General features: G+C 36.9%; 1 protein-coding gene across 1 annotated transcript; it reads left to right on the top strand.

Moving 5' to 3' along the window:
- Positions 1 to 675: 675 nt before the first annotated feature.
- LOC130073580 (histamine H3 receptor) lies at positions 676 to 21156 on the top strand. Its single transcript, XM_056239093.1, has 3 exons — positions 676 to 982; positions 5675 to 5841; positions 20264 to 21156. Exons 1-3 carry the CDS (start codon positions 676 to 678, stop codon positions 21149 to 21151), a joined length of 1362 nt encoding a protein of 453 aa, XP_056095068.1. The 3' UTR covers positions 21152 to 21156.
- The last annotated feature ends 4462 nt before the right edge of the window (positions 21157 to 25618 follow it).

The raw sequence follows: 25618 nt of genomic DNA, 5'->3' as shown, positions 1-25618 counted from the left end.
TTACAATACAAAGCATATGTTTTACTTTGGTTTGGTGTCTTTATATAAATAAATAATGCATATTTGACATTTGAGGCTTAATGCTATAGAAAAGCAAGTTTTTCAGGACTAGTGTTTTTTTTTAGCTTGTTTATTTTTATATAAAATATGGCATGCAGTCGCTTCAAACAATGTTATAAAGCTATTCAAAACATCATTCAATGTAAATTGTGATAATCGTAATTAATAATCGACAAGTATGAATTTTGTCATAATCGTGCAGCCCTAGCCTAATATTACATTGTATGATTGTATAAAAATAATAAATCAATAGTCTTTGTACTCGTACAGATGCACAATGTATGCAATTGTTGATATAATACTTCAATCAGATCCTCTCACACACACAAAAAGTAAAGTTGCAAAGTTGACATCTCGCATGTTTATCTGCGCGCGGGAGGGAAGCGCGAGTGCGTAACAGTGCGTGGCTGACGGGAACGCGCAGTTCGGTTGGGAATGTCATATAGCAGAAACTCAGTCTAAGTGAACACACAGACTCGACTTCACATCTTCCGGGAGTTTCCCACAGGAAAGAGTCGTTTCATGCCACGCGTTTCACGGGAATCTTCGAAGATGAGGCGTTTGGAGACTCCAATGGGAATGTTTTTCTGCCGAAGTTAATGCGACCCTAAAGGGATGAAAACTCCTCACTCGTCCTCGGGTTCACATGATGACTTCAGACCTGTTGCTGGCTCTCCACATGTCCTCGATCTGACGATGGTTACCTGTTTCAACTCTACCAGCTCCAACTCGACCGTGAGCTCGGATGCGGCTCCTTTCCCCGGGATCACGATGGTTATCCTGGCGATCCTGATGACGATCCTGGTGGTCGTGGTGGTCGGCGGGAACGCGTTGGTTATTCTCGCTTTCATCGTGGACAAGAGCCTCAGAAATCAATGCAATTACTTCTTCCTTAATTTGGCTATCTCAGATTTCCTTGTTGGTATGTATTTAATTCTTCAAATTCTTATTTTTTTGCATTGCTATTGTGCATGTGAATATACAATACCCCATTACTAGTGTGATCAGGACACTATAGTTCATTTCTGTAAGTGAGGAGAGCAAAATAAATTAAACTGTGACATATTATACCCAAATATTCTTCATACAGTGACTACCAGTGACATTTATAAACCAAAAATGATTCCTCCACTTTGAGCTGATCATGTTTTGCTGAAGTGTGTTTTCTGTAATTGCTAATGCTCTTTTTACACACACACTGAACAACATGAAGCATTGCTTGGTCACTGGTTGAGCTAAACTGGTATTATCTAATTGTGAAGTTAAATTTAACAGCTGACAGATATTCAACATAATTCATGTGTGAGAGTCTAACAGAAGGACGGACAAAACCAGTCAAATATCCACTGAGTTCTTGACATGTTTTATTACCATTTTCTAAACTATAGCGAATAAACTGTGATAATGTGAGAAATGTTGAAGGTGTCTGAATACATGTTGATTTGACTGTACGAACCCCTTTCTTCTATAGGATCAATGCTCACTGTAAATGCCAATGAGATGTTTGGGAATATCGGCTCTGACAAACACCCGAATGACAAGTTGTATAGATTAGACTTCCTCTAATGCCAGATCGATCAAACAGATGCACTGGGCATGCAAACACTGATATCTACAGTGCATAATGATATTTCATAGCAGAAAATCAGATATGCACAAAATTGCTGAAATTAAATGTTAGTTTTGCACAATATTTACTCAAAATTTACTAAATTTAAGTTTTATCCATACTCCATCAAACCAACATTTATTCAGTCACATTTTCTCACATTATCACAGTTTATTCGCTATAGTTTAGAAAATGGTAATAAAACATGTCAAGAACTCAGTGGATATTTGACTGGTTTTGTCCGTCCTTCTGTTAGACTCTCACACATGAATTATGTTGAATATCTGTCAGCTGTTAAATTTAACTACACAATTAGATAATACCAGTTTAGCTAAACCAGTGACCAAGCAATGCTTCATGTTGTTCAGTCTGTGTGTGAAAAGAGCATTAGCAATTACAGAAAACACACTTCAGCAAAACATGATCAGCTCAAAGTGGAGGAATCATTTCTGGTTTATAAATGTCACTGGTAGTCACTGTATGAAGAATATTTGGGTATAATATGTCACAGTTTACTTTATTTTGCTCTCCTCACTTACATAAATGAACTATAGTGTCCTGATTACACTAGTAAAAAAAATAAAAAAAGATATCTGGTGTCTGAATAATTTTTGGTTTGACTGTATATTTTGAAACTAGCACTTCTGTTTTAATTCAATGGTCGATCAACAATTAATATATTATTCTAGTTATAGTGCATTGCTTTCTTGCCAAGTTTTGCAAGTCATTACTCGTCAGGATGTTAAATGATGAATGTAAATTCTTGTCATTTGTAGAGTGCATGTCCATTCATAACCCTGATCACAGAGGGCTTGCAGTGCTATCATCGATTTGTAGGAAATGGAGTCCGTGTGGATTTTTAATTAAACCACATTTCTCTGACCTCGTCTTGAAAGCTAAAAGAGTGATTAGACCACTCTCAAGAAAATAAAGATCACTTCCGGCCAGGAACACAAGACCAGCAGGTCAAACCTCTCAAATCCACAGAGACAGTGCAATTAAATTGAGTTATTTATTTTTATTTGCTTGTAATTCTATCATTAGTGCATTGGTCTGATAACCAGTCTACATATAAACATATTCTATTCTGTTTTCTTTTTGTTTGTAAATTTTCAAGTAAATATTGTGTGAAATATGCATTTGTCTCCTTTGTTTTTGAATAATATCATCATATTGGGCAAAGAAACCCTCACAATGCTTGACCTAAAGCTAACTAGATCCAAACGTCTCAATGGTCCATGCGTTATTGTCATTTATGTTTATGTTCTTGCAATGCTTTCTTAGGTTTACAGACACAGACACTGTAAAATGAAATTCCAGGACTTTCAAGGACTACAATTAGAGATCTCACTTATCAAACAATATCTTTATTATCATCTTTCAAAATCTAAAAAGGTAAACAGATTAATAAAAATAAACTAATAAAACAAAATGGTATGAATAAAGTGCAGCAGATGCAATGACTGTGGAAACTTTAACCATTGAAAGGAAACTATGACAAAGATATCGCTTTCCTTTTTCAAACTGATTTTTTTCTCCATTAATATTTGATTGACCTGAAGAATGAAAGACGGATCATATAGTTGGATATTAATATGAGCAATATCACGCTCATAGCCATGCGAAATGTCTTTAGATCTTTATCAGACGGGCTGCAGCGTTAATTTTGCATGAACATATTGTTTCATCGAAAAAATTAAGCACTGATTTCATATATATTGTTTTTTGATAATTCAAGCCCTTCTCAATGACCTCTTCATGAATTTGGCTTTTTTTCAAGGGTTTTCCAGAACTTAAATTTCAAAAAGTCTAATTCAAGCACTTTAAGCACCTTGTACGAAGTTACGAACCCTGTCTTCTGTTGTGTTCTAGATTCACAAATCATTGGCTTGGATTAAGAGACGAGATCCTCTCTGCGGTTCATTTGGAGATGTGTTTCTTCTGTGTGTGTGCGAGTGTGTGTGTGTGGCTCACAGGCATTAGTGCTCTGCCCATGGACTGGCAAGCCAAAAACTATTCAGACCCCAGATATCATTTTTGAGATTTTTTTTACTAGTGTGTGCAGGACACTATAGTTCATTTATGTAAGTGAGGATTGAAAACTAATAGCCTGGGTTTCCTCATGCTGCCTTTGCGCAACGCGATTTTATTCACGCTGCTAGGCAGTCTGGATCATAGATATCCATAATAAAGGCTAGATGTCTCGTCCGCGCTGCTGGCCAATGGAGGTCGACGTCCGCACCTGGCGGCCATCTTGTGACAGGCAGCTCGCTCACTCTACATTGTGTTTTAATGGTGCATGTACTTTTTAAATAACCATAACTTGCTCAATTTTCTACCGATTTTCAAACGGTTTGGTTTGTTATAAACGTCAGAGATGTAGTTATGACACTGCACACTTATGAATAATAAGTGTATCAATAAATAATCATCCAGAATTATACCCACGTTAATAACGTTTGTAAGAAACCAAACCGTTTGTAAATCCGTCAAGATTTCAACGAGATAAGAGTATTTGTGTTCGTGCTGATCACTCATCTTACATCAGGCACCGCAGAGCCCGCCAGAAAGCTTGCCTGTGACAAGATGGCCGCCGGTGATGGCGATAGAGACTCCGCCTTAAGACATCTAGCCTTTATTATGGATATCTATGGTCTGGATACCATGGACCAGATTTTCGCCTCAGCGTGGGGACCAATCACAGAACGGGGAGGGAGCAGCAAGACGATGACGACGTCTATGCGACACATTGAGGCAGTTTGTTTATACCGATGGATCCAACATGGCAGCAGACGCGAAGTTACCTTTCGATGCAGCCTTGGATATTGTTCTAAGTAGTTTAGAACGCAAATAAATCTCTGACCCATCGTCTTCTTCCTCGTCTAATTTCTGTCGCTCTACATACGTCATCTGGTATAACTGAAACGATTGGCTATGAGCTACGTACAGGCGCATTTGATAGACATTCGTAGCACCCAATAAACGGCTCTGGGCATTCGTAAACCACGCCTCAAATACGAGAAAATGAACATGTGGTTCCCAGTCAACGTCTCAATGTCAATGTGGTCTGACGTTAGCCAGGCTAGAAAACTAAAGTAAACTGTGACATATTATACCCAAATATTCTTCATACAGTGACTACCAGTAACATTTATACAAATTTGTGACCAAAAATGATTCCTCCACTTTGAGCTGATCATGTTTTGCTGAAGTGTGTTTTCTGTAATTGCTAATGCTCTTTTTACACACAGACTGAACAACATGAAGCATTGCTTGGTCACTGGTTGAGCTAATCTGGTATTATCTAATTGTGTAGTTAAATTTAACAGCTGACAGATATTCAACATAATTCATGTGTGAGAGTCTAACAGAAGGACGGACAAAACCAGTCAAAATATCCTTCATGTTTTATTACCATTTTCTAAACTATAGGGAATAAACTGTGATAATGTGAGAAAAGGTGTCTGAATAAATGTTGGTTTGACGGTATATAGTGCTCGAGGCTTTACAGTGGAAGTCCCTTGAAAAAAACCCCAACAACTTGGTTATATCTTCACTGGCGAGAGAGGAGAACGCAACTCTTCCTGAAAACAAGCCCACGCCGTTTAGATAAAAGAGTCCAACCGAGCGCTGCTTTTTTCTTCTCAAATGCCAACCAGCTGAAAAAAGCTCTGTATATTTGGCAGAACGATAGATGTGACATCTCAGCGTCCTTCAAAGACGAGGATTGCTGCTTTGTATGCCTTTGTGAAAGAGCTTTCTCTTGATGCTTCCAGGTACAGAAAAGAGTCAGCGCTCCCTTTGCTACTCGATGGCTTTCTGATAATGGCTCGGGTTTATCGGTCATATTGTGAAGAGACTCCTTCATGACACGATCCCTTGAATTGATGCTCTAAAGGGCCTATTAGATCCCGTCCAGGAGAAGCGTGTGGTTATTAATGCAAGCCTTATTATAACCAGCCTACGTGACATCCGTATAATACGGTAAAATGTGTCTCTTTGCAGGGGCGTTCTGCATCCCGGTCTACATGCCCTACATCTTGACGGGCCGGTGGATGCTGGGTCGAGGACTCTGTAAGCTGTGGCTCGTGATGGACTACCTGTTGTGCACAGCGTCAGTCTTCAATATCGTTTTAATCAGCTACGATCGATTCCTGTCCGTTACCAGAGCTGTGAGTATCAACACTAGCCTACTCACTTAATAATGTTGGGTTCAAAATAAGCCAACGAGTAACCCAACTATGGGGTGGTATAGCACCTTCCCAACTGTGGAATATTTTAACCCAATGCATTGGGTTAAAAGTAACCCAACAGTGAGGTTAACTATTTGTTTTTATTTATGACATTATTTTAATTTGATTTCATTTATATAAAACAATAAATATGTCTCAACAGATATATTTTAAAATTACAAACTAAACATTGGGGAGTCTAGAATTTAATGTTTATATACATTATTGTGTACATAAATTCAAAATACACAAGTGTACATACAACATCCCAACAGTTAACCAAACAGCCGGGTTATTACTAGAAATTACCCAACAATTTTAAAAATGACCCAACATTGTTGGAAACAGCACTGTAAAAAGTGATCAGTTGACTTAACTTAAAAAAATTGCCTTAAAATTATTAAGTAAATAAACTTCATGCTAAATAAAAAAATAATAATAATAAGTTCACATAACTTAATTTTTTCAATTAAGCATTCAGTTTATTTACTTCAGCAACAGGTTTACACTTTTTTTTTTAAGTGAACTCAACACTTTTTACAGTGAACCCAACATAGTGAGCAAATACGTGCATCCCAACGGTTGGGTTAAAAAAAATAACCCAACGTTTTTTACTGTGTACTATAAACACTGATAACAAATGATTCTGTGGTGAAGTAAATGCTACAGAAAAAAACAAATGTAATTTCTACATGAAAGAGGTAGTTCAGGCAATAATTAAAAAACAAAGCAAATCCTATATTAGCACTCAACTCAAGCTTGTAGAAATTAAAGCCTAAATATCAACGATATAAAATTAATTAAAACCTACTTAACTTTTCTAATACTGGTATTCCCATCATGCACTGGGGCATGGATAATTAATAAGGTTGATTTTTCATTGTTTTCCAGCTGTATTTACACCGTTTCAGCATTGCTTTTGTTGTTAGGTTTGGTAACTTGCCATTTTGTGACATCTGGATTAATTGTCAGCCCTAAATAACACATTCATGCTCAAAAACACACACACACACACACATACATATATGTATGTATATATATATATATATATATATATATATATATACAGTGCTTCGCATAAGTGAACACATCCATGCTAAAGTTGACTAAAAAGAGGAATAAAAAATGATCTTTTGGAAATTGATCTTAATGCCTTAATTAAAAAAAAGAGGAAAAATCCAACCTTTAAGGACACCAATTTTCTTTGTGAATGAATAATGTATCGTAAATAAATAAATGTTCTTCCTTAAAATACAGGGGTCATAAGTCAGGACACCGCTGTGTTAAACTCCCATTCCCAGGCAGATTTTTATTTTTAAAGGCCAGTTATTTATAAATGGGGCGGCAGTGTTGTCTACAAACCAAAAGGTTGGTGGTTTAATCCCCGGTTCCACCTGACCAAGTGTCGAGGTGTGTGTGTGTGTGTGTGACTTAATTATCTCAAAATTATGAATAACTCATTAATTCATGAAATTCAGTGAAAAAAATGTTTTTCAAGAAAAATGTATCTCATAATTCTGAGATAATGAACTCGTTAATTCAGAAAAACAGAGCAAAAACCTTTTTTCCATGAAAAATTATCTCGTTAATTCTGAGATAATTAACTCGTTAATTCAGAAAAACAGAGTGGATTTTTTTTTTCTTCAAGTGAATGCAATACGCTTTCGTAGAATCCAGGTTGTTGCGTCACTCGATTGAAACACTGTGAACACTTTATTTCTTCTTGAAATTTAGCGACTTTTTCTCTTGAATGTGCGTGCAAAAAGTTTCGCCACATAGATGTGTTTTGGAAAGGCTAGGGTTAGATCGATTGTGTTGGAGTCAAATTAAAACCCATTGGTTTTTCATGCAATTAACCAAAAAACAACACTTTGACAAACAGCACAGAGTCAGTTAAAAACCCCCAGAAAACCTTAATTGTAGCTTGTCAAAGACTCAAATATATGAAGTGTGTGAGAACTTGAAATTGAAGACTTGTCTTGTGAATCATCCAGGGAGATTTCACAGGGAGTTTAACACACACAAAAAGATGTTTTTGATTGTTAGTTTTTTTTTATCTCAGTTTCTAGCCTGTTGCATCATTGAAAATAAGTTTGAGAAACAGACATAAAAAATGCAGAAGCTATATACACCAAAAAAAAAAAATCTTTTTACCACAACAGGGGTTCGTAATTTCCTATATTTTGATGTCTTTTAGTCTCTGACAAGCTACAAAAGAGGTTTTCTCTTGTGAATTTTGGCATATACTTTCTTCAAAAGAAAAAAACATAGCAATTTTGCATTGAAATGAAAGAACTTTTCATAAAGGAGCCTATACCCTCCTACCAGAAACTTTTCTCAATCACACACAAGTCATTTTTTCTCAACAAAAATCCAGTTTCACTTTTATCTTGTGAGTTTTGTGAACTCATTTGTAACACTTTAAGGTTCATTAGTTAACATGAACTAAGAATGAACGATACTTCTTCAGCATTTATTAATATTAGTTAATATTACTTTCAACATTTACTAATAAATTATTCAAATCAAAGGTTGTATTTGTTAACATTAGTTACTGCACTGTGAACTAACATGAACAGCTGGATTTGTATTTACTAATATTAACAAAGATTAATAAATACTGTCACAAATGTATTGCTCAGTTCATGTTAGTAATATATTAACTAATGTTGACTAATGAACCTTATTGTAAAGTGTTCCCGTTCCAAACTAAGGGAAATTTCCTGTGCATCATTTGAGACACCAAGCAAAACTTGTTTGTGTGCATATTAAAGTAAAATTGCAATATTTAAAGGGTTTGCAACCCATTATTTGTCTGTAGAGTTGCACACAACATTTTATGTTCTTCAGATATTGCAGTTTATTTAACACAAACACGCACCGGTTTTGCCATGTGTCTCAGATAATTCACTGCAAATTTCCCTTTGTTTGAAACGAATGAGTTGTTTAAGAAACGCACAAGACGCTGACGTCAGTGTTATTGCAATCAGATGAATAATAAGTGAACGAGTCCAGCGTTCAACCACTCTATGATCATGAATTGTTCAGTGCAATATCCGCTATGTTAGTCACGGACTATCAGCATCATCAATTTATATTCATACTTCATAGTGACTCAACATTAAGACCAGTAGGATATAAAAAATTCTGTTACAAAACCAATTGAGCTGGTTTGCTGTCTACATCCGAACTGAAACGAACCTCGTAAGTGACCAGTTTAAGATGTTTTACAGTATATATGCAAAGCTGCCGTAGAATTTGGTCATTTCATGGTCGTATAATTACCCAGCACTAATTTGCACAAAAAAAAGGCCTATAATAACCTAATTCGATGATCCTAAGTTAAAATAAAAAAAATAAAAAAAACCTTTCTGTACAGTTTTTCCCCAAAATAAGAATGAGGAGTTATAGTGGAAAAAGATGTTAAAATATAAAGGTATACAAATTAGTTCAAATATATATATACAAATTAAGCGTCCTTGAGCCCTGGAAAAGGCGCTATATAAATAAAAATTATTATTATTATTATTAATAGTGCTGTCAAAACCGATTAATCGCGATTAATCGTATCTAACAGAAGTTTGTTTTTATAATATGTGTGTACACACACACACACACATATGTGTATGTGTGTGTGTGGGGGGGGGTGTCTATACATATATATATTATATACACACTCATATATTATATAAACAAAGTTTTATGTTAGATGCAATTAATCGTGAATAATCGATTTGACAGTAGTGGTACAAATACATTTAATGTCAAAGAGCTTTTCAAGAGCACAAGTTTATAAATAAAACTGTGTAGATGCATTAAAACACCCACAGATGTAGCAGAAAACATGTTCTTCTGTCACTGGCCATTATTCTAACCCTGAAATTCATCTGAGAATTAAACACATAATTCAACAAATTGTATTTTATTCAGCAATTATGATAGTCTTTTAGAGCAGGTTTTTTGTGTCAGAAGTGCACATGCAATGCCTTGAAACGCTTCCCCACGTGGGTCGCTCACTAGGTTTGCTTTGTCACGAATGTTTTAAGTCCAGGACGTACTCATTAGTTCTGCATTGCACAACTGTATTGTTGCATATACGTGTCACGTGACACTCATTTGATTGCATATCTGTAGTGGCATGACTGTATTCAGGGGTATTTTAAACACATGAGAAGCTGCCAGCAAATCTATGGACTGTAATGACTCACGGTGAGCGACTGAAACAAAACTTCCCCCATTTCTGACCTTTTCATCCTGAGAGAGGCTTCAGATGAAAACCACACGGCCAAAAGTCACGTCTAAAACAGGCAAACTGTCAGGAATCCAGAGATTGGATGTCTTTATGTTACGGTTTAATTGGTGATCTGAGTAAAATAACCACCTTTTCAGTAGCAAGCTACTTTATTTGTACGTCCGCAATCAGAAATGGGTAACACTTTACAATACTGTTCCTTCATTAATGAAGAACTAGGAACAAATGTGACAAAACCAGTCATAAGTTGCACTGGTATATCTGTGGCAATAGCCAACACTACATCACATGGGTCAAAATTATCGATTTTTCTTTTATGCCAAAAATCATTAGGATATTAAGTAAAGATCATGTTCCATGAAGATATTTTGTAAATTTCCTACCGTATAAATATATTAAACATTTATATTTGTGAGTGGATGCAGCACAATCTTGAACATAAATGCACAACTTTAAAGGCGATTTTCTCAATGTTTCGAATTTTTTGCACCCTCAGATTCCAGATGTTCAATAGTTGCATCTCGACCAAATATTGTCCTATCCTAACAAACCGTACATCAATGGAAAGCTTATTTATTCAGCTTTCAGATAATGTATTAATCTCAATTTAAAAAAATTGACCCAAGTGACTGGTTTTGTGGTCCAGGGTCACAAATGAGTAACACAACATTAACATTCTAGTAACTACCATTAACGAACAAGAAACTCTGATTAATGAATTAGTAAGCAATAGCGCTCACTTGAATGTAATTCACTATTTAGCTAATCACTAACTACTATTTTAAATTTTTTCAGTCAATATTCGGTAGTTATCCTTTTTTTCACTTCAGAATACTGATCCAAATTAGTACCTTTAGAAGGATGTAGTAAAACTTTATTAAAAAGTCATTATTAGTGGGTTACCGTTACCTTTTATTATAAATGATGCATTATTCAGGTGTATATAGTAGTCCTCAGTGAGGTATGAAAAATAGTAGTTAGTGATTAGCTAATAGTGAACTACCACATTCAACTGAGCACTATTACTTACTAACTTAATAATCAGTTTCTTGTTAGTTACTAGAATGTTAATATTGGTTTACTCATTTGTTCCTTTGTAGATATTCTTTAATGAAGGAACAGTATTATAAAATGTTACCCAAAAATGCTCTCTCTAATATATAGCATTTATATAGATTTGTTGTAGTGAGTCAGTTCGTTCGGATGTGTTTTACTGTACATTTATCTGTTTCACCCTAATCAAGATCCATTCATTCAAATCCCTTGTTTTTGAGCCAGTTAAATACGGCTCTGATTGAATTATGAATTGCTTTAATGTCATTTGTTTGTAGCTTGTCATGTCTAACTAGTTTTTAAGGAGTAGCTGCCCATCGATTAACTCGTTTATATCGCGAGTTGCTCGTCGAAGTTTAAAGCATCTGATCTGAAGTGACTGTACGCTTTGAAAACCTCACGGCTGCACATCAGCTCTTCTCATGAAATCATAAAAGGAAGGAAGGGGAAGGAAGTTCAATATTTTTTTCATTCAATGTGTGCGTTTATCTCCATTGCAAACAGCAAAACGATGTTGAATTTGGGTTCTCGAGGTCCCTTAAATAACCTCTCTTCACATTCACAGAAACCGTTGAAGCCCTTCTGTGAAGGACTGAAGAAAACACACAGTTCCCAGCCCTCGTTTCAAGCCCTTTTCACATTCCCGAGCAGTATTATGTAACGCAAATATTGATTTCCCGCGTAGAAATACAGTATCAGAATTGTTAAAAAACATTAAGGCGTAGATATGCGCTACAATAACACACTTACGAGATCTCGCAGACGTGCTGAAAGGTAATTTAGCTGCTTGTGACTGAATATCTGGAGTGACTTTAATATGCAACGACATCTAAAGAGTGCATTCCGTGGCTTCATACATAATGCATTGCAATTTGCGAATAAATTTGGTATTCAGCTCTTTTTGAAGTTCTCATTGTCAGCCCCAATTTTGGCAAGTGATGGATTCATGACATACCCAAAAATAAAAAGGTTTCTGCTCATAAGTCATTCTGAATAGACACATAACACACATATATTTAGAAAGCCAACCCTTGAGAGTTTCAAGTTCAAGACTCAAAATTAATCAGACATATATAAGCTCAAACATAAAAACAAAAACAACAAATATTAAATGTATTAAAATATTATGTGAATGTAGGATTGGAACTTATGACCACAACTAAAGTGTAGCCACAATTGTGGTCATGCTTCATTTCAAATCTGAGGGTGATATCTCTAAAATTATGTGTTTTATGAAGCCTATTATAAAACCATGTCAGTGGATATTTTGGATAAGTTTTTGCGAAGGCTGATAAGATGCATATCGAATATTTTATTGCCCTGTAAACACCGATTTACAGTCTTTGAATAATGTCTGGCGGGGCGAACTGGCCCATTCATGGTCTATTGATGTAAATCGGCGAACCTTTCACACCTCTGCATCTTAATCTTCATTAATCTTTTGTCCTTATTCTTTTGTTTGAATTCAGCCATTAAAGCCTTTATTCGGGCATTATGCTTGGCCATCTAACTTACACCTCTGTCATCCCACTATACATGAATAATCCCCCTATTATTTTAAATTGATTAGTTTCTTGTTTAGGGTGAAGAGATGTTACTTTAGCTTTGTTACGACGGAGGTTAGAAAGAGAAAGTAAACATGACGCGTCATACAGAAGGGCTGCTTTATGATCACGTTGGATCACGTGAGATGATTGACAGTTGTGCGCGCTGATATCATTTACTGATGCAAATCAGGAAGAGGAGACACAGACCTCGCAGTGTTTGCTGTTTGAACTCTTTAGATCGCATAATTTATTAGAATATGAATAGAAATGTTATTCTGTTTGACAAAATATTTTACAAACGTGATATTTGGAGAAATAATGATATTTCTCCAAATATGCGCACCATTGGACTAAAAGCCCTGGCGGATGCTGTATATTGCATGTATGTGAACACAAATAAACCGGAGAAGACGTGAATGAATGCTTACATTTACATTTACATTTATTCATTTAGCTGACGCTTTTATCCAAAGCGACTTACAATTGCTATATATGTCAGAGGTCGCACGCCTCTGGAGCAACTAGGGGTTAAGTGTCTTGCTCAGGGACACATTGGTGTCTCACAGTGGATTCGAACCCGGGTCTCTCACACCAAAGGCATGTGTCTTATCCACTGCGCCATCACCACCCCTTTGCTTTATGAGTGATGATTTCTATTCAAAATAACCCTGAGTAGGGAACGGAGACGTCCGCCCCACCGCGTGGGAATAAAAGGAAGGACGCCGCAATATTGCGGATGTTTCTTCGCTGAGGAGCCAAGACTGAACTCGGCTGTTCCAGCGGTACAGCGGAAGTGGCAAGAAGACGGCTACGAGTTCCGTCGTGACGACGAATGGGGTTTCAGTGGGCTGAGTGGGCTGTCACACCAAGGGGGCATGGTCGAAAAATCAAAGGAAACTCCCACGATCTCACGACGTCCGGGTAGAAAGGATTTGGGTTTGCCTCCCCCAAAAACCAATCATCAGCGGACATGGCGGATGGTTCCACACAAGCCCGATACTCGCGGCAGCCCGGGAAAGCATAGCTGTCAACTCCGGATCAGACTCGTTATGCTAGCACACCCGAGGATGGCAGCACAGACGAGACCTCATCTCCAGAGGACTCCAGCTCACCTTGTGATGCGGCGATATACATGATTTCATCAATGAGATCGCGGGCCCGCCGACGTCCTCTGGTGCGGCTCTGGTCAGCGAACACATTCGGAACCGCACGGGAGTTACGTCATGCAAATTACGCAGACCCAGTAGCCTGGGAAAACCCAGACAACTTCCGGCAAATTTAGATTTGCTCTGAAAGTTAGTCTGGCAAAGAGCTCATTCAAGCTCATTTCCAATCCGTCGAAATCGCGGCACCAATCAGAAGCGTTGGGGCGGGCTTTACACGATGACGACAGCGCTGGGATTTTGAAGCAGATTTTGTAGCCTACATTACAAAGATGGATGCCGCCGTCGAACATCACTCGTTCCAATCAGCTATCGCGTCTGTTTTAAACCATTTGAACGTTTCCTTTTTGTTAAAAACCGAGCAAAGAACAACACTCGGAGATGTTTCTCCGCCGCTCTGCATACGTCATCTCCTTCATCGCTCTGATTGGGTTTAGGTCTATCCGCGACGTCCGTTGGTGACGCCCCTCTGGAAATGATTTGTCTATGACGCTTTGCCAGACCATAACTCAGTAACAACTGAGAATGGTCTGGTTTTAACCAGGCTACAGACCCAGGGCATTTCCTTGCCATTGGCTCGTTTTATTTCTTTCGAAGATGAGAGGCTTCTAAGCGAACCCCATTCGTCGTCACGACGGAACGCGTAGTGACAACGAAAGGGAGCAAACGTTACAGATTTATTATTTTGCACTCCTGGCATAAATTAAGAAATGAATGTCACTGCAAACCAGTTTAATCACAAACAGTGGTCAAATATTGAAGCTGGAGTCTTAAATCTTTCTAATGATGCTGAGTTAGTCCAGATCAAGTAAGTGTGTGATGTTTAAATGAGTACTGAAGGTAGAACAGCGATTATCTGGGGGCACCTCTGATCTTTGACGGTTAAGGGGTAACCGGTTTGGCGCCACTTCTTGTTGACAACATGACATGTCAATAGGTTTTATCAGTAATGGCTTTTGAAAGAGTAACGATCCATCATCCAAATGACAGAGTGAAATGCTTTTCAAATTCCAAATGACATTTCAAAAAGACTTGTCAGTAATTGAAAGTAGCGGTTTATGTAATGGTATCAGTTTGGCATTTGACAAGCATGTCTGACTTTGCTTTGTCCTGTATACAGAATAATCCACAGTGTGTTTTTCCATTACAATATTATGGGCATTATCATAACAGCAGGGTTCGCACAGAAACTAAAATGAAATTTTATGGATGACTTTTAAGGACTTTTCAAGCACTGCTTTTTTGGTTTTCAAGGACTGCAATCAGAGATCTCACTTATCAGACAATATCTTTATTATTTTTCAAATTCTAAAAGAGTTAAATAGATAAACAAAAACAAACTTAAAACAAAATGGAACAAATAAAGCGCAGCTCATGCAACGACTGTGGAAACTTTTAACTATATTATAACAAAGACATCACTTTCCTTATTCAAACGGATTTTTTCCCCATTAATATTTGATTTACCTGAAGAATGAAAGCTGCATCATATACTTGGATATTTATATGAGCAATATCACGTTCAAAGCCATGCAAAATGCCTCTATATCAGATGGGTTACAGCGTTGATTTTGTGTGATAAAGATTGTTTATCAATAAAATTAAACAATAATTTGACATATATTGTCTTTCAAGCTTTCAAGCACTTTTCATAAATATGGCTTTTTCAAGGGTTTTCCAGGACTTAAATGTCAAATTCAAGCACATCAAGCAATTTAAGCACCTTTTACGAACCCTGTAACAATTATCCCTAACCCTAATTTTGGGCTAAAATACAATCATGTGATTCACCCGTGCTTTACAAAAGCTGTCCCTCCATTAAAACAGTATTGTTGAAGGGGTCCCAGAAAGCAATTTTGCGTTTAAAAGACGTCTAATAGCGTCCAAAAACAGTGAACATGTAATAGACGTCTAAACCATCGCCTAAGAATAGACTAGTCATCTATAAGATAACAAAGAAATTAAATAAGCGAAGTAATGAAACCAAACACCTTGTAATCATTGTTGACTTTGCCTACATGATGGAAGGAATATCATACATCTCACAAGTTATTTCGGCAAAAACGACAAATTCAAGGTTGTTTTGTCTAGAAGTGTGTTGCTCATAGCCGGACTCTGTCGGGTCTATAGCTAACCGAGACGGTGAAATGACGGCTATTGCTTGCTGGGATGGCACTTCATAACTGCATTTTGTCAACAAAACGTATTTGCCATCTCTGATGCCCCAGAATGCAGTTTAAGGGCAATAGAAGGTGTGAAATTGCTGTGATGTTTGTCATGTGGTGCTCGTGTTCCTCACTCCCTAAAGACAGCTATTATTTGCAGTAATTTCACAACTGGTTCATAACAAGACACCCTTGAGGAATCCTGTCTTTTACGAATAGCTGATTCCTTTCTCTGGTTGTCATCTTTTCAATTGTGATTTTCAAATGAGTGAAATGAAAAGTGTTTCAGGCGGGACTCTAGAGAGTGAGGTGCTGTAGGGTGAAGACACACTTATTGACACACTGTCCATCACTGGAGGAAATTATGCTTGTCAGTTGCATATGCCAAAAGATATACAGCCTAGGACTGGGCAACGATTAAGCGCATCCAAAATAAAAGTTTGTGTTTACATAATACACTCACCTAAAGGATTATTAGGAACACCTGTTCAATTTCTCATTAATGCAATTATCTAATCAACCAATCACATGACAGTTGCTTCAATGCATCTAGGGGTGTGGTCCTGATCAAGACAATCTCCTGAACTCCAAACTGAGTGTCAGAATGGGAAAGAAAGGTGATTTAAGCAATTTTGAGCGTGGCATGGTTGTTGGTGCCAGACGGGCCGGTCTGAGTATTTCACAATCTGCTCAGTTACTGGGATTTTCACGCACAACCATTTCTAGGGTTTACAAAGAATGGTGTGAAAAGGGAAAAACATCCAGTATGTGAAGCCACAACACGCACAACCTTGAGGCGGATGGGCTACAACAGCAGAAGACCCCACCGGGTACCACTCATCTCCACTACAAATAGAAAAAAATGGCTACAATTTGCAAGAGCTCACCAAAATTGGACAGTTGAAGACTGGAAAAACGTTGCCTGGTCTGATGAGTCTCGATTTCTGTTGAGACATTCAGATGGTAGAGTCAGAATTTGGCGTAAACAGAATGAGAACATGGATCCATCATGCCTTGTTACCACTGTGCAGGCTGGTGGTGGTGGTGTAATGGTGTGGGGGATGTTTTCTTGGCACACTTTAGGCCCCTTAGTGCCAATTGGGCATCGTTTAAATGCCATGGCCGACCTGAGCATTGTTTCTGACCATGTCCATCCCTTTATGGCCACCATGTACCCATCCTCTGATGGCTACTTCCAGCAGGATAATGCACCATGTCACAAAGCTCGAATCATTTCAAATTGGTTTCTTGAACATGACAATGAGTTCACTGTACTAAAATGGCCCCCACAGTCACCAGATCTCAACCCAATAGAGCATCTTTGGGATGTGGTGGAACGGGAGCTTCGTGCCCTGGATGTGCATCCCACAAATCTCCATCAACTGCAAGATGCTATCCTATCAATATGGGCCAACATTTCTAAAGAATGCGTTCAGCACCTTGTTGAATCAATGCCACGTAGAATTAAGGCAGTTCTGAAGTCGAAAGGGGGTCAAACACAGTATTAGTATGGTGTTCCTAATAATCCTTTAGGTGAGTGTAAATACACACACATGCATGTATATATTTAAGAAAAATGTGTTATTTATACATAAAATATTAATATTTATATACAATATAAATTATATATAAATAGTATATACATGCAAATGTGTGTATTTATACAGTATATACTAAATAATTATACACAGCATATAGGCCTATACGGTTTACTTGATTATATAAAAATCATGGTAACATTACAACAAGGTTCATTAGTTAAAATTAGTTAATATTTGATATGACATGATCAAAACTTTGAAAAACTTAGGACACGATCTGATCCTTCTGTCGTCTGATTGATAGTTTAGACAGTTTTTTATGAAGTAAAAGTCTTTTAGTGTAATTGTACAAACGTCCTCCTTCAGTTCATGCTTTATGTGTCTTTATGCTGTGAAATCTACACTGGTTTTATCAAGTAAATGTAAGAATAACTTATTTTGTTAGTAATATTTCAAGATGAACAATTACCGGACTGAAGCAACTTCGGTTTACTTGATTATATAAAAATCATGGTAACACATTACAACAAGGTTCATTAGTTAACATTAGTTAATGTGTTAACTAATATGAACTATCCATTAGCAATACATATGTTACTGTGTTTGTTAATATTAGTTAATAAAAATACAGCTGTTCACTGTTAGTTCAAGGATTAATAAAGGATTAGAACAAAGATTAATAAATGCTGTAGAAGTGCAGTTCATTATTAGTTCATGCTAACTAACGCAGTTAACTAATGAACCTTATTGTAAAGTGTTACCAAAACCATGTTCAAATATGATCATATAGTATCAAATATGATCATCAGGCTTTTGACGAAGGTTTATTTGTTCATTGTATTGCATTGTATTATATGTTTTAAAACTACAGAGCTTTGTTTTTAAGACTAAGCGTTTAAATATCATCTTACTAAGACAAATTATTGATATTGATATTATATGCATTTTATGTAAGTATCTGCTATATTGTTATAAATGTCTCATTGATCTACATTACAGCTTTCATCACTTTTTGTCCATATAAATATCAGCATCTGCATTAAAATGCACAGTTTTTGCTCAGTTTTGGCGTCTGAATAAAACGTGGGTGTTTTTCCTCCTCCTCGAGTGTCAGCTGCATATCTCACTATATCATATGAGCCATAAAAGCCTGATGTATCAAATATGATACTTGACAATTTTATTTAAGATTTTGTCTAAAGGTTCAATAAACAGTTCGATTTATTTTTCATGCCATTATTTTACGTCAGGCTTTACGGGGTTAAAAAGTCTGAGAGCGTTTATGAAAATGCTTCATTTTTGCATTCTCTTTTATGAATGCAGTCGACAGCTTGTCAGGTTTATGAAATATATATTTGTCAACTCATATTTATCTGTACATCATTTTTCACGATATAAATTGTTTCAAAGCAGCTTTGCAGGAAGTTGTTTCTTCAGACACATAATGAGAACAGGGTAGAAAAACGGTATTCGTGGCTCAAAGTGATTTAGTCACTCGTCTTGATGTTTTTTCAATTGACGGTAAATTGTAATTTCACATTCTCCTAATATAATCGGACACACTGATTAACTTATAACAGCTGCATTAGTCCTGATCATTATCTGGCAGTGCAAGCCATCAGTTCTGCAGTGCCGAGATAGACTAGACTCGTTCTTTCCCCCGCTGTGCTCAGACTTCTAGGCTGTGAATTGAATAAATCATGAAGAAGAAGAGAGTCACACTGGATGGATGTTATTGAGTGCGATCGCTGCCAGGGATTTCTCCCATGCCAATTTATGACTGTTCTATGGCTATTTTATTATGGGACTTTAATCCTCATCCTTTGTAACACAGCTTTCTGTCGCGGGTCAAAATGATCCGAAGCCCTAAAATTATACTTAATTTTATTTATTTTTTTACAGAAAGCTTATTTTATTTCATTTTGATAATATTTTAATGCACTTTTTTGGGGGGAGATTTTTTGTTATTTTTTATTTTATTTATCTTTAAATTTCTAGATTTGATCAATAAATAATAAATAAATAGTAATTTAAGTGATTTTGGAAAAACTTTAAAAGATGAGTTTCGGGTCAAAATGACCCGAAGGAAGGATGTTAATCTATATACAGTCAAACCAAAAATTATTCAGACACCAGATATAATTTTTTTTTTTTTTTTACTAGTGTGTGCAAGACACTATAGTTCATTTATGTAAATTAAAGTGAGGAGAGCAAAATAAAGTAAACTGTGACATATTATACCCAAAAACTCTTCATGCAGTGACTACCAGTGACATTTATAAACCAAAAATGATTCCTCCACTTTGAGCTGATCATGTTTTGCTGAAGTGTGTTTTCTGTAATTGCTAATGCTCTTTTTACACACAGACTGAACAACATGAAGCATTGCTTGGTCACTGGTTGAGCTAAACTGGTATTATCTAATTGTGTAGTTAAATTTAACAGCTGACAGATATTCAACATAATTCATGTGTGAGAGTCTATCAGAAGGACGGACAAAACCAGTCAAATATCCACTGATCTGAGAACTCTTGACATATTTTATCACCATTTTCGAAACTATAGCGAATCAACTGTGATAATGTGAGATAAGGTGTCTGAATAAATGTTGTTTTGACCGTATACGTGTGTTATCCCGCAGGTGAGGTATCGAGCCCAGCAGGGCGTCACTCGTCTGGCGGTCCTCAAGATGTTAGCGGTCTGGGTTTCAGCGTTCCTCCTCTACGGTCCGGCGATTATATTCTGGGAGCTTCTGGTCGGAGAAAGCATCGTTCCCGAAGACGAGTGTTACGCCGAGTTTTACTGCACCTGGTACTTTCTTCTCTCCGCGTCAACATTCGAGTTCTTCTCTCCTTTCATATCCGTGGCCTTCTTCAACTTTAGCATTTATCTCAACATCCAGCGAAGGAACCGGACTCGCATGGCCAACATCGAGGTCGAGAAAGAGGACGGTTGGAGAGTCATAGACGGACAAAACTCTTCTGTGTTCTTCGTTAAAACGCGCAAGGTTTCGTCAAGCGAACCGGCGGCCATTTCCGCCGTTATCCGAGACGACAACGACGACGAGGTTTCGCCGTCATCAAGCGGGGATCCCAGTAGCACACACTCCGTCTCTTTAACAATGAAAGCCACTATTAAGAAACGAGGATTGTTGAGTCGTTGGGTACGAACGCGGATAATACGAGCGCAAGACGCTTCGAACGCATGTGCACCTGCCAGAAGCGCAGGACAAGCACGTCTCTCCAGAGATAAGAAGATTGCCAAGTCATTAGCAGTTATAGTGTGTGTTTTTGGGGTGTGTTGGGCACCGTACACACTCCTTATGATCATACGGGCCGCTTGCAGTGGCACTTGTGTGGGACATCATTGGTACGAAGTCACTTTTTGGCTTCTTTGGCTAAACTCGGCCATTAACCCTTTTCTGTACCCACTTTGCCATAGTAGCTTTCGCCGGGCCTTCGCTAAGATTTTGTGTCCTAAACGTCAGTCTGTTCGACCACACAAGGAAAGCCCTTCTTGCCAAAGATAGTCTGACTGTAATAACACTGCTTTTTTTACTCAGTGTTTTTGTGTTGTTTCCAGTCCAAATATCAAAAAAAAGTCTTAAATCAAGAATCATTTACTAAAGTAGTGAAATGCTCCTAAGCAGGGTTTGAAAGTAACTTTTTCACTCACCGGCCAATTTGGCTACTACATTTTTAAGTTACCGGCCATTCAGAACTACTTCTAGCCAAAAAAAAAAAAGAAAAGATATATAATTTGGATTTCGTGCATTAATTTCTTACTCAAACAAAATCCTGTCATCCAGCATCTCTTCTTCCTCTTTCCTCCTCATCACCAGTCATGTGTTTTAGGAGGACAGATCTATAATACAGGACACAGAACATGTAGGATGTTGGAAAATAACAATGTCTTTTCTGTTCATCGAATGCTTTTTAATCTTCACTATTGCTGTGACATTACGTGTGTGTTCAAGTGCGCCAGATTAATTTCATTTTCATTTATTTTATTTATAAAGCACACGTAATGTTGACCAATGTCACACTATAAAATTAGATAAATGAAATGTACTTTCAGACAAAACAATGACTAACCAACAAGCCTCTTGCCAATTAACCTACTGAACCAAACGCTTAATCTAGCAAATGTAATATCAGGTTTCATTTAAAATAACCTAAAGAAGGAGCCAGTCTAAGGTATGAGCAGATTCTGTGCAATACGCAGTGTGTAATAGATCATGATGATCAGTATTTGCTTTAAATCTCTGCAGATTTGTCTTACACGAACTTTCCCAGCAAAGTGAGAAAACATAATAAGTAACAGCCAAATTGGCTCGTGATTCGACACTGTTGATTTTTACATGCATTTGGCGGGTGTTACTTTCAAACCCTGGCTGTAAGATATTATGTCTTGTTTTCTGGGGGTAAAAATCTAAATGAAGTGAATTTTTGCTTAAAACAAGAAAATCTACAATAATCTTTATTTTTCTTACCCCTTTAGCAGATTTTTTGACCCCTCCCCCCATAAAACAAGACATAAAACCATATAGGATTTTACTCATCTAGTAAATGCATCTTGATTTAAGAATTTTTAGATATTTGGACTGGAAACTAGACAAAAAAAAAAAAACCACACAAAAATAAGTCTGTTGGACCACACGAGGAAAGCCCTTCCTGTGCCAAGGATAATCTGACAGCACCAGAAGGGATTTAACTCTTTCACGCTGAATATTGAAGGATGAAATAAAAGCACCAAGCGAAACATTTTTACGCCCAAGCAATTCAACAATGGAAATCCATGTCATTATTTGATGGAGTAGCATGTTTAATTCTTCTTCTTCGATGAAACTTCCATAAAAAACATAAATGAATTGTGAAGAAATGGATTGATATAAACAGAAACACAAAGCTGTTCTTATGCGTTCGTCTCTTATCTTGAGAATGGAGTTGTTTGACTCTTATTAGCTAATGTAAGTTGCATGTTTGGGACATCTGTGGTGAAAAGTGATGCAGCTTGTGTTCAGAACATATTCAGTTGACTTTTTTGCCCATATCAGTATTATTTATTGACTATTGTAAGAGCTGATGTATGTGAGACGCATTACAACTCGAGAAGAAATACATGGTGTTTTTTCTCCACTAGCTTCACAGTCACATCTATATCACCTGCTGTGGACAAGATTGAAACTAATATGTTTTTTAATGGAAGTTTTGTGAAATGTGTATTAAGTTATTGATATATCAGTTTACAATACAGAAAGGAATGCATTTTAAAGGGTGAATTTGCTCGAAAATGTAAATTGTTGTTCATTTTGAAGATTTATGGCAATTTTTCCATGGTACTCTTAAAGGATTAGTTCACTTTTTAAAAAACTTTTGCTGATAATTTACTCACCCCCATGTCATCCAAGATGTCCATGTCTTTCTTTCTTCAGTCGAAAAGAAATTAATGTTTTTGATGAAAACATTCCAGGATTTTTCTCCATATAATGGACTTCAATGGTAGCCAAACGGTTCAAGGTCTAAATGACCGTTTCAGTTCAGCTTCAAAGTGCTTTAAACGATACCAGACGATGAATAAGGGTCTTATCTAGCGAAACGATCTGTCATTTCAAAAATAAATAAAAAAGTTAAAGTTTTATAGGCACAAATGCTCGCCTTGCGAACTCTCCTGTTCGAACTCGTTCATTTTGATGAACGAGTCAATGACTCGAAAAAAGATTCGTTCATTTTGATGAACGAGTTCGAACAGGAGAGTTCGCAAGGCGAGCATTTGTGCCTATAAAACTTTAACTTTTTTATTTATTTTATAAATGAGCGATCGTTTCTCTAGATAAGACCCTTATTCATCGTCTGGAATCGTTTAAAGCCCTTTGAAGCTGAACTGAAACGGTCATTTGGACCTTGAACCGTTTGGCTACCATTGAAGTCCATTATATGGAGAAAAATCCTGGAATGTTTTCATCAAAAACATTAATTTCTTTTCGACTGAAGAAAGAAAGACATGGACATCTTGGATGACATGGGGGTGAGTAAATTATCAGCAAAAGTTTTTTAAAAAGTGAACTACTCCTTTAATTCCCATCATTTTTATAAGATGAAAATCAATAAACTCATACATGATGAGCACTGGAATGTAGCACAAGGGTCATATGGACTATTTTTATGGTGCTTTTTTAGTGATATTTACATTGCAGCCCTAATCCCTATTATGAAAAACGAGCTCTCTGGACATTCTGCAATGCCTCTATTTGTGTTTCATGGGAAAAATAAAGTCATACAGCTTTGGAACGACATGTGATGAAAAAAAATTCTATTTTTTTCGGCCTACAATCCCTTTACAGTTGTTCTCATTCGCTTTGGTACATTTCTCGAATCATCCTCGACATTTGTAAAACAGTAAGTGCATTTCTCAAAACAATTCGTACAAATAGCAAAACACCGGATTACCTGGAAAAGCGTCTCTTGCTCAACATCCTCAGTTCATCTCTCAAAAGTACATAATGTTTCAGTGAACATGTCAGTGCCTTCAGAATGACAAGTCTGTGTGTTGTTGTGTACGGATATAAGACTTAGTCGACTTGCTTAGTCATGTTGTCAATATAACAGTGTACTCTGGAGATGTTCTGATGTAAACTATGGATAAAGTTTTGATGACAATTATTGTAAATTGTAGGTTACACACCTTTAGTGTATGTGGGAGTTTGATTGCAAGAGACTGGACAAGATTCACATTTACGCTTTTACTGTTTGTACTGTATGTTGTTGACAGACCGTGTCATTGCGATACAGAAAGGAAAGAAAACAACAAAAGTAGAAATGTGAACATAGGACAATCTCCTGAGGGAAAACTGTACATTTGTTCAACCATTTTGCATGTAAAGACTTATGCTATGAACTAATGCCTAATGTTGTGTGGGGTGAGACTATTCAACAGACCCATTATAACACATTTTGATCAACATGACACATAAGCAATTGATAATGTAGGAAACAGCAGAGAATTGTACGTAATCATTTGCATGGACGTACCAAAGCATTTGCAACTTGTTCAAAGAAATGAGAAACTGCTTTTTTGATGTGCACAAGTGACATTTGAGGATTTTGACATTTGAGGATTTCAATTGTGATCTGAGAAATGTACCAAAGCGATTGAGAAACACTGTAAGATGTGTTTTTGTTTTTTTATTCAGTTAAAAAAATAGATTCATGGTTACAATGTCATTGTCAACAACGATGAAATCATTAAAATGGCTTTTTTACGAGTATAACTTTGAAACTTTTACTATAATTTCAATGTTGTTGTTTTTTTTATCGTAAATCCTTATAAACACGAGACACTTTCTTGTTTTGTGCGTGTCAAGTTTCCATCTTGGATCAGTCATACTGTGTGAGTTCAATTTCACAGTAGTCAAGAAAGAGACTTTATAACTCATGTTTTTTATGGATTAAACCCGGTTCTCCAACCGAGACCAATTACATCAGTACCTCCTCCCAAGTTTTGTGAGATTAATTTGACTGAATTTTTTTATATCACTGAGGGAAACATCAAGAAATAGCAATAGTTTTAGTTTCTTCCAGAATAGACCACCTTTCGTTTGATATTCAAACCATATTGATCAATAATAACAGTCTAAATGTAAAAGCCCCAAACCACCCAGCAATCACTTTGCATACACCTCTAAAAACCTGGTCTCATCCCTGGAGAGAGAGTCGCTACGCTTCTGCGGCTCTGGTCAGCTTTTTGCTTCAGTGAATTAGTAAATGGCTTCTTTCTCCCCCAGATGGCTTTGAGAGCACTTCATTTATCAGTGATGTTTTCAGCTCAAGTTAATTAAACCCCAATGACAAGCATCCTCATCAGATGCTTGAATTTGACAATCTGAAATCTCTTAACCAGGTGATGCTGTTGCGATATATACGGTGTCTAATGTAAAAGTGGACGTGGTTATTTACATGATCAATGGTTCCAGCATTTAGAGAGCAGCGTTTGAAGT

This window comes from Rhinichthys klamathensis, unplaced genomic scaffold (genome assembly GCF_029890125.1).
Source record: "Rhinichthys klamathensis goyatoka isolate OS25496 unplaced genomic scaffold, OSU_Roscu_1.1 h1tg000552l_1, whole genome shotgun sequence".
Classification (NCBI taxonomy): Eukaryota; Metazoa; Chordata; class Actinopteri; order Cypriniformes; family Leuciscidae; genus Rhinichthys; species Rhinichthys klamathensis.
Note: the sequence above shows the minus strand (reverse complement) of the source record. Positions and strands in the feature narration are given on the sequence as shown.

Coding starts and splice junctions, on each gene's coding strand:
- LOC130073580 (XM_056239093.1), top strand. CDS start 676: ATGAAAACTCCTCACTCGTCCTCGGGTTCACATGATGACTTCAGACCT. Junction 983..5,674: donor TATCTCAGATTTCCTTGTTG/GTATGTATTTAA, acceptor GTCTCTTTGCAG/GGGCGTTCTGCATCCCGGTC. Junction 5,842..20,263: donor TCCTGTCCGTTACCAGAGCT/GTGAGTATCAAC, acceptor GTTATCCCGCAG/GTGAGGTATCGAGCCCAGCA.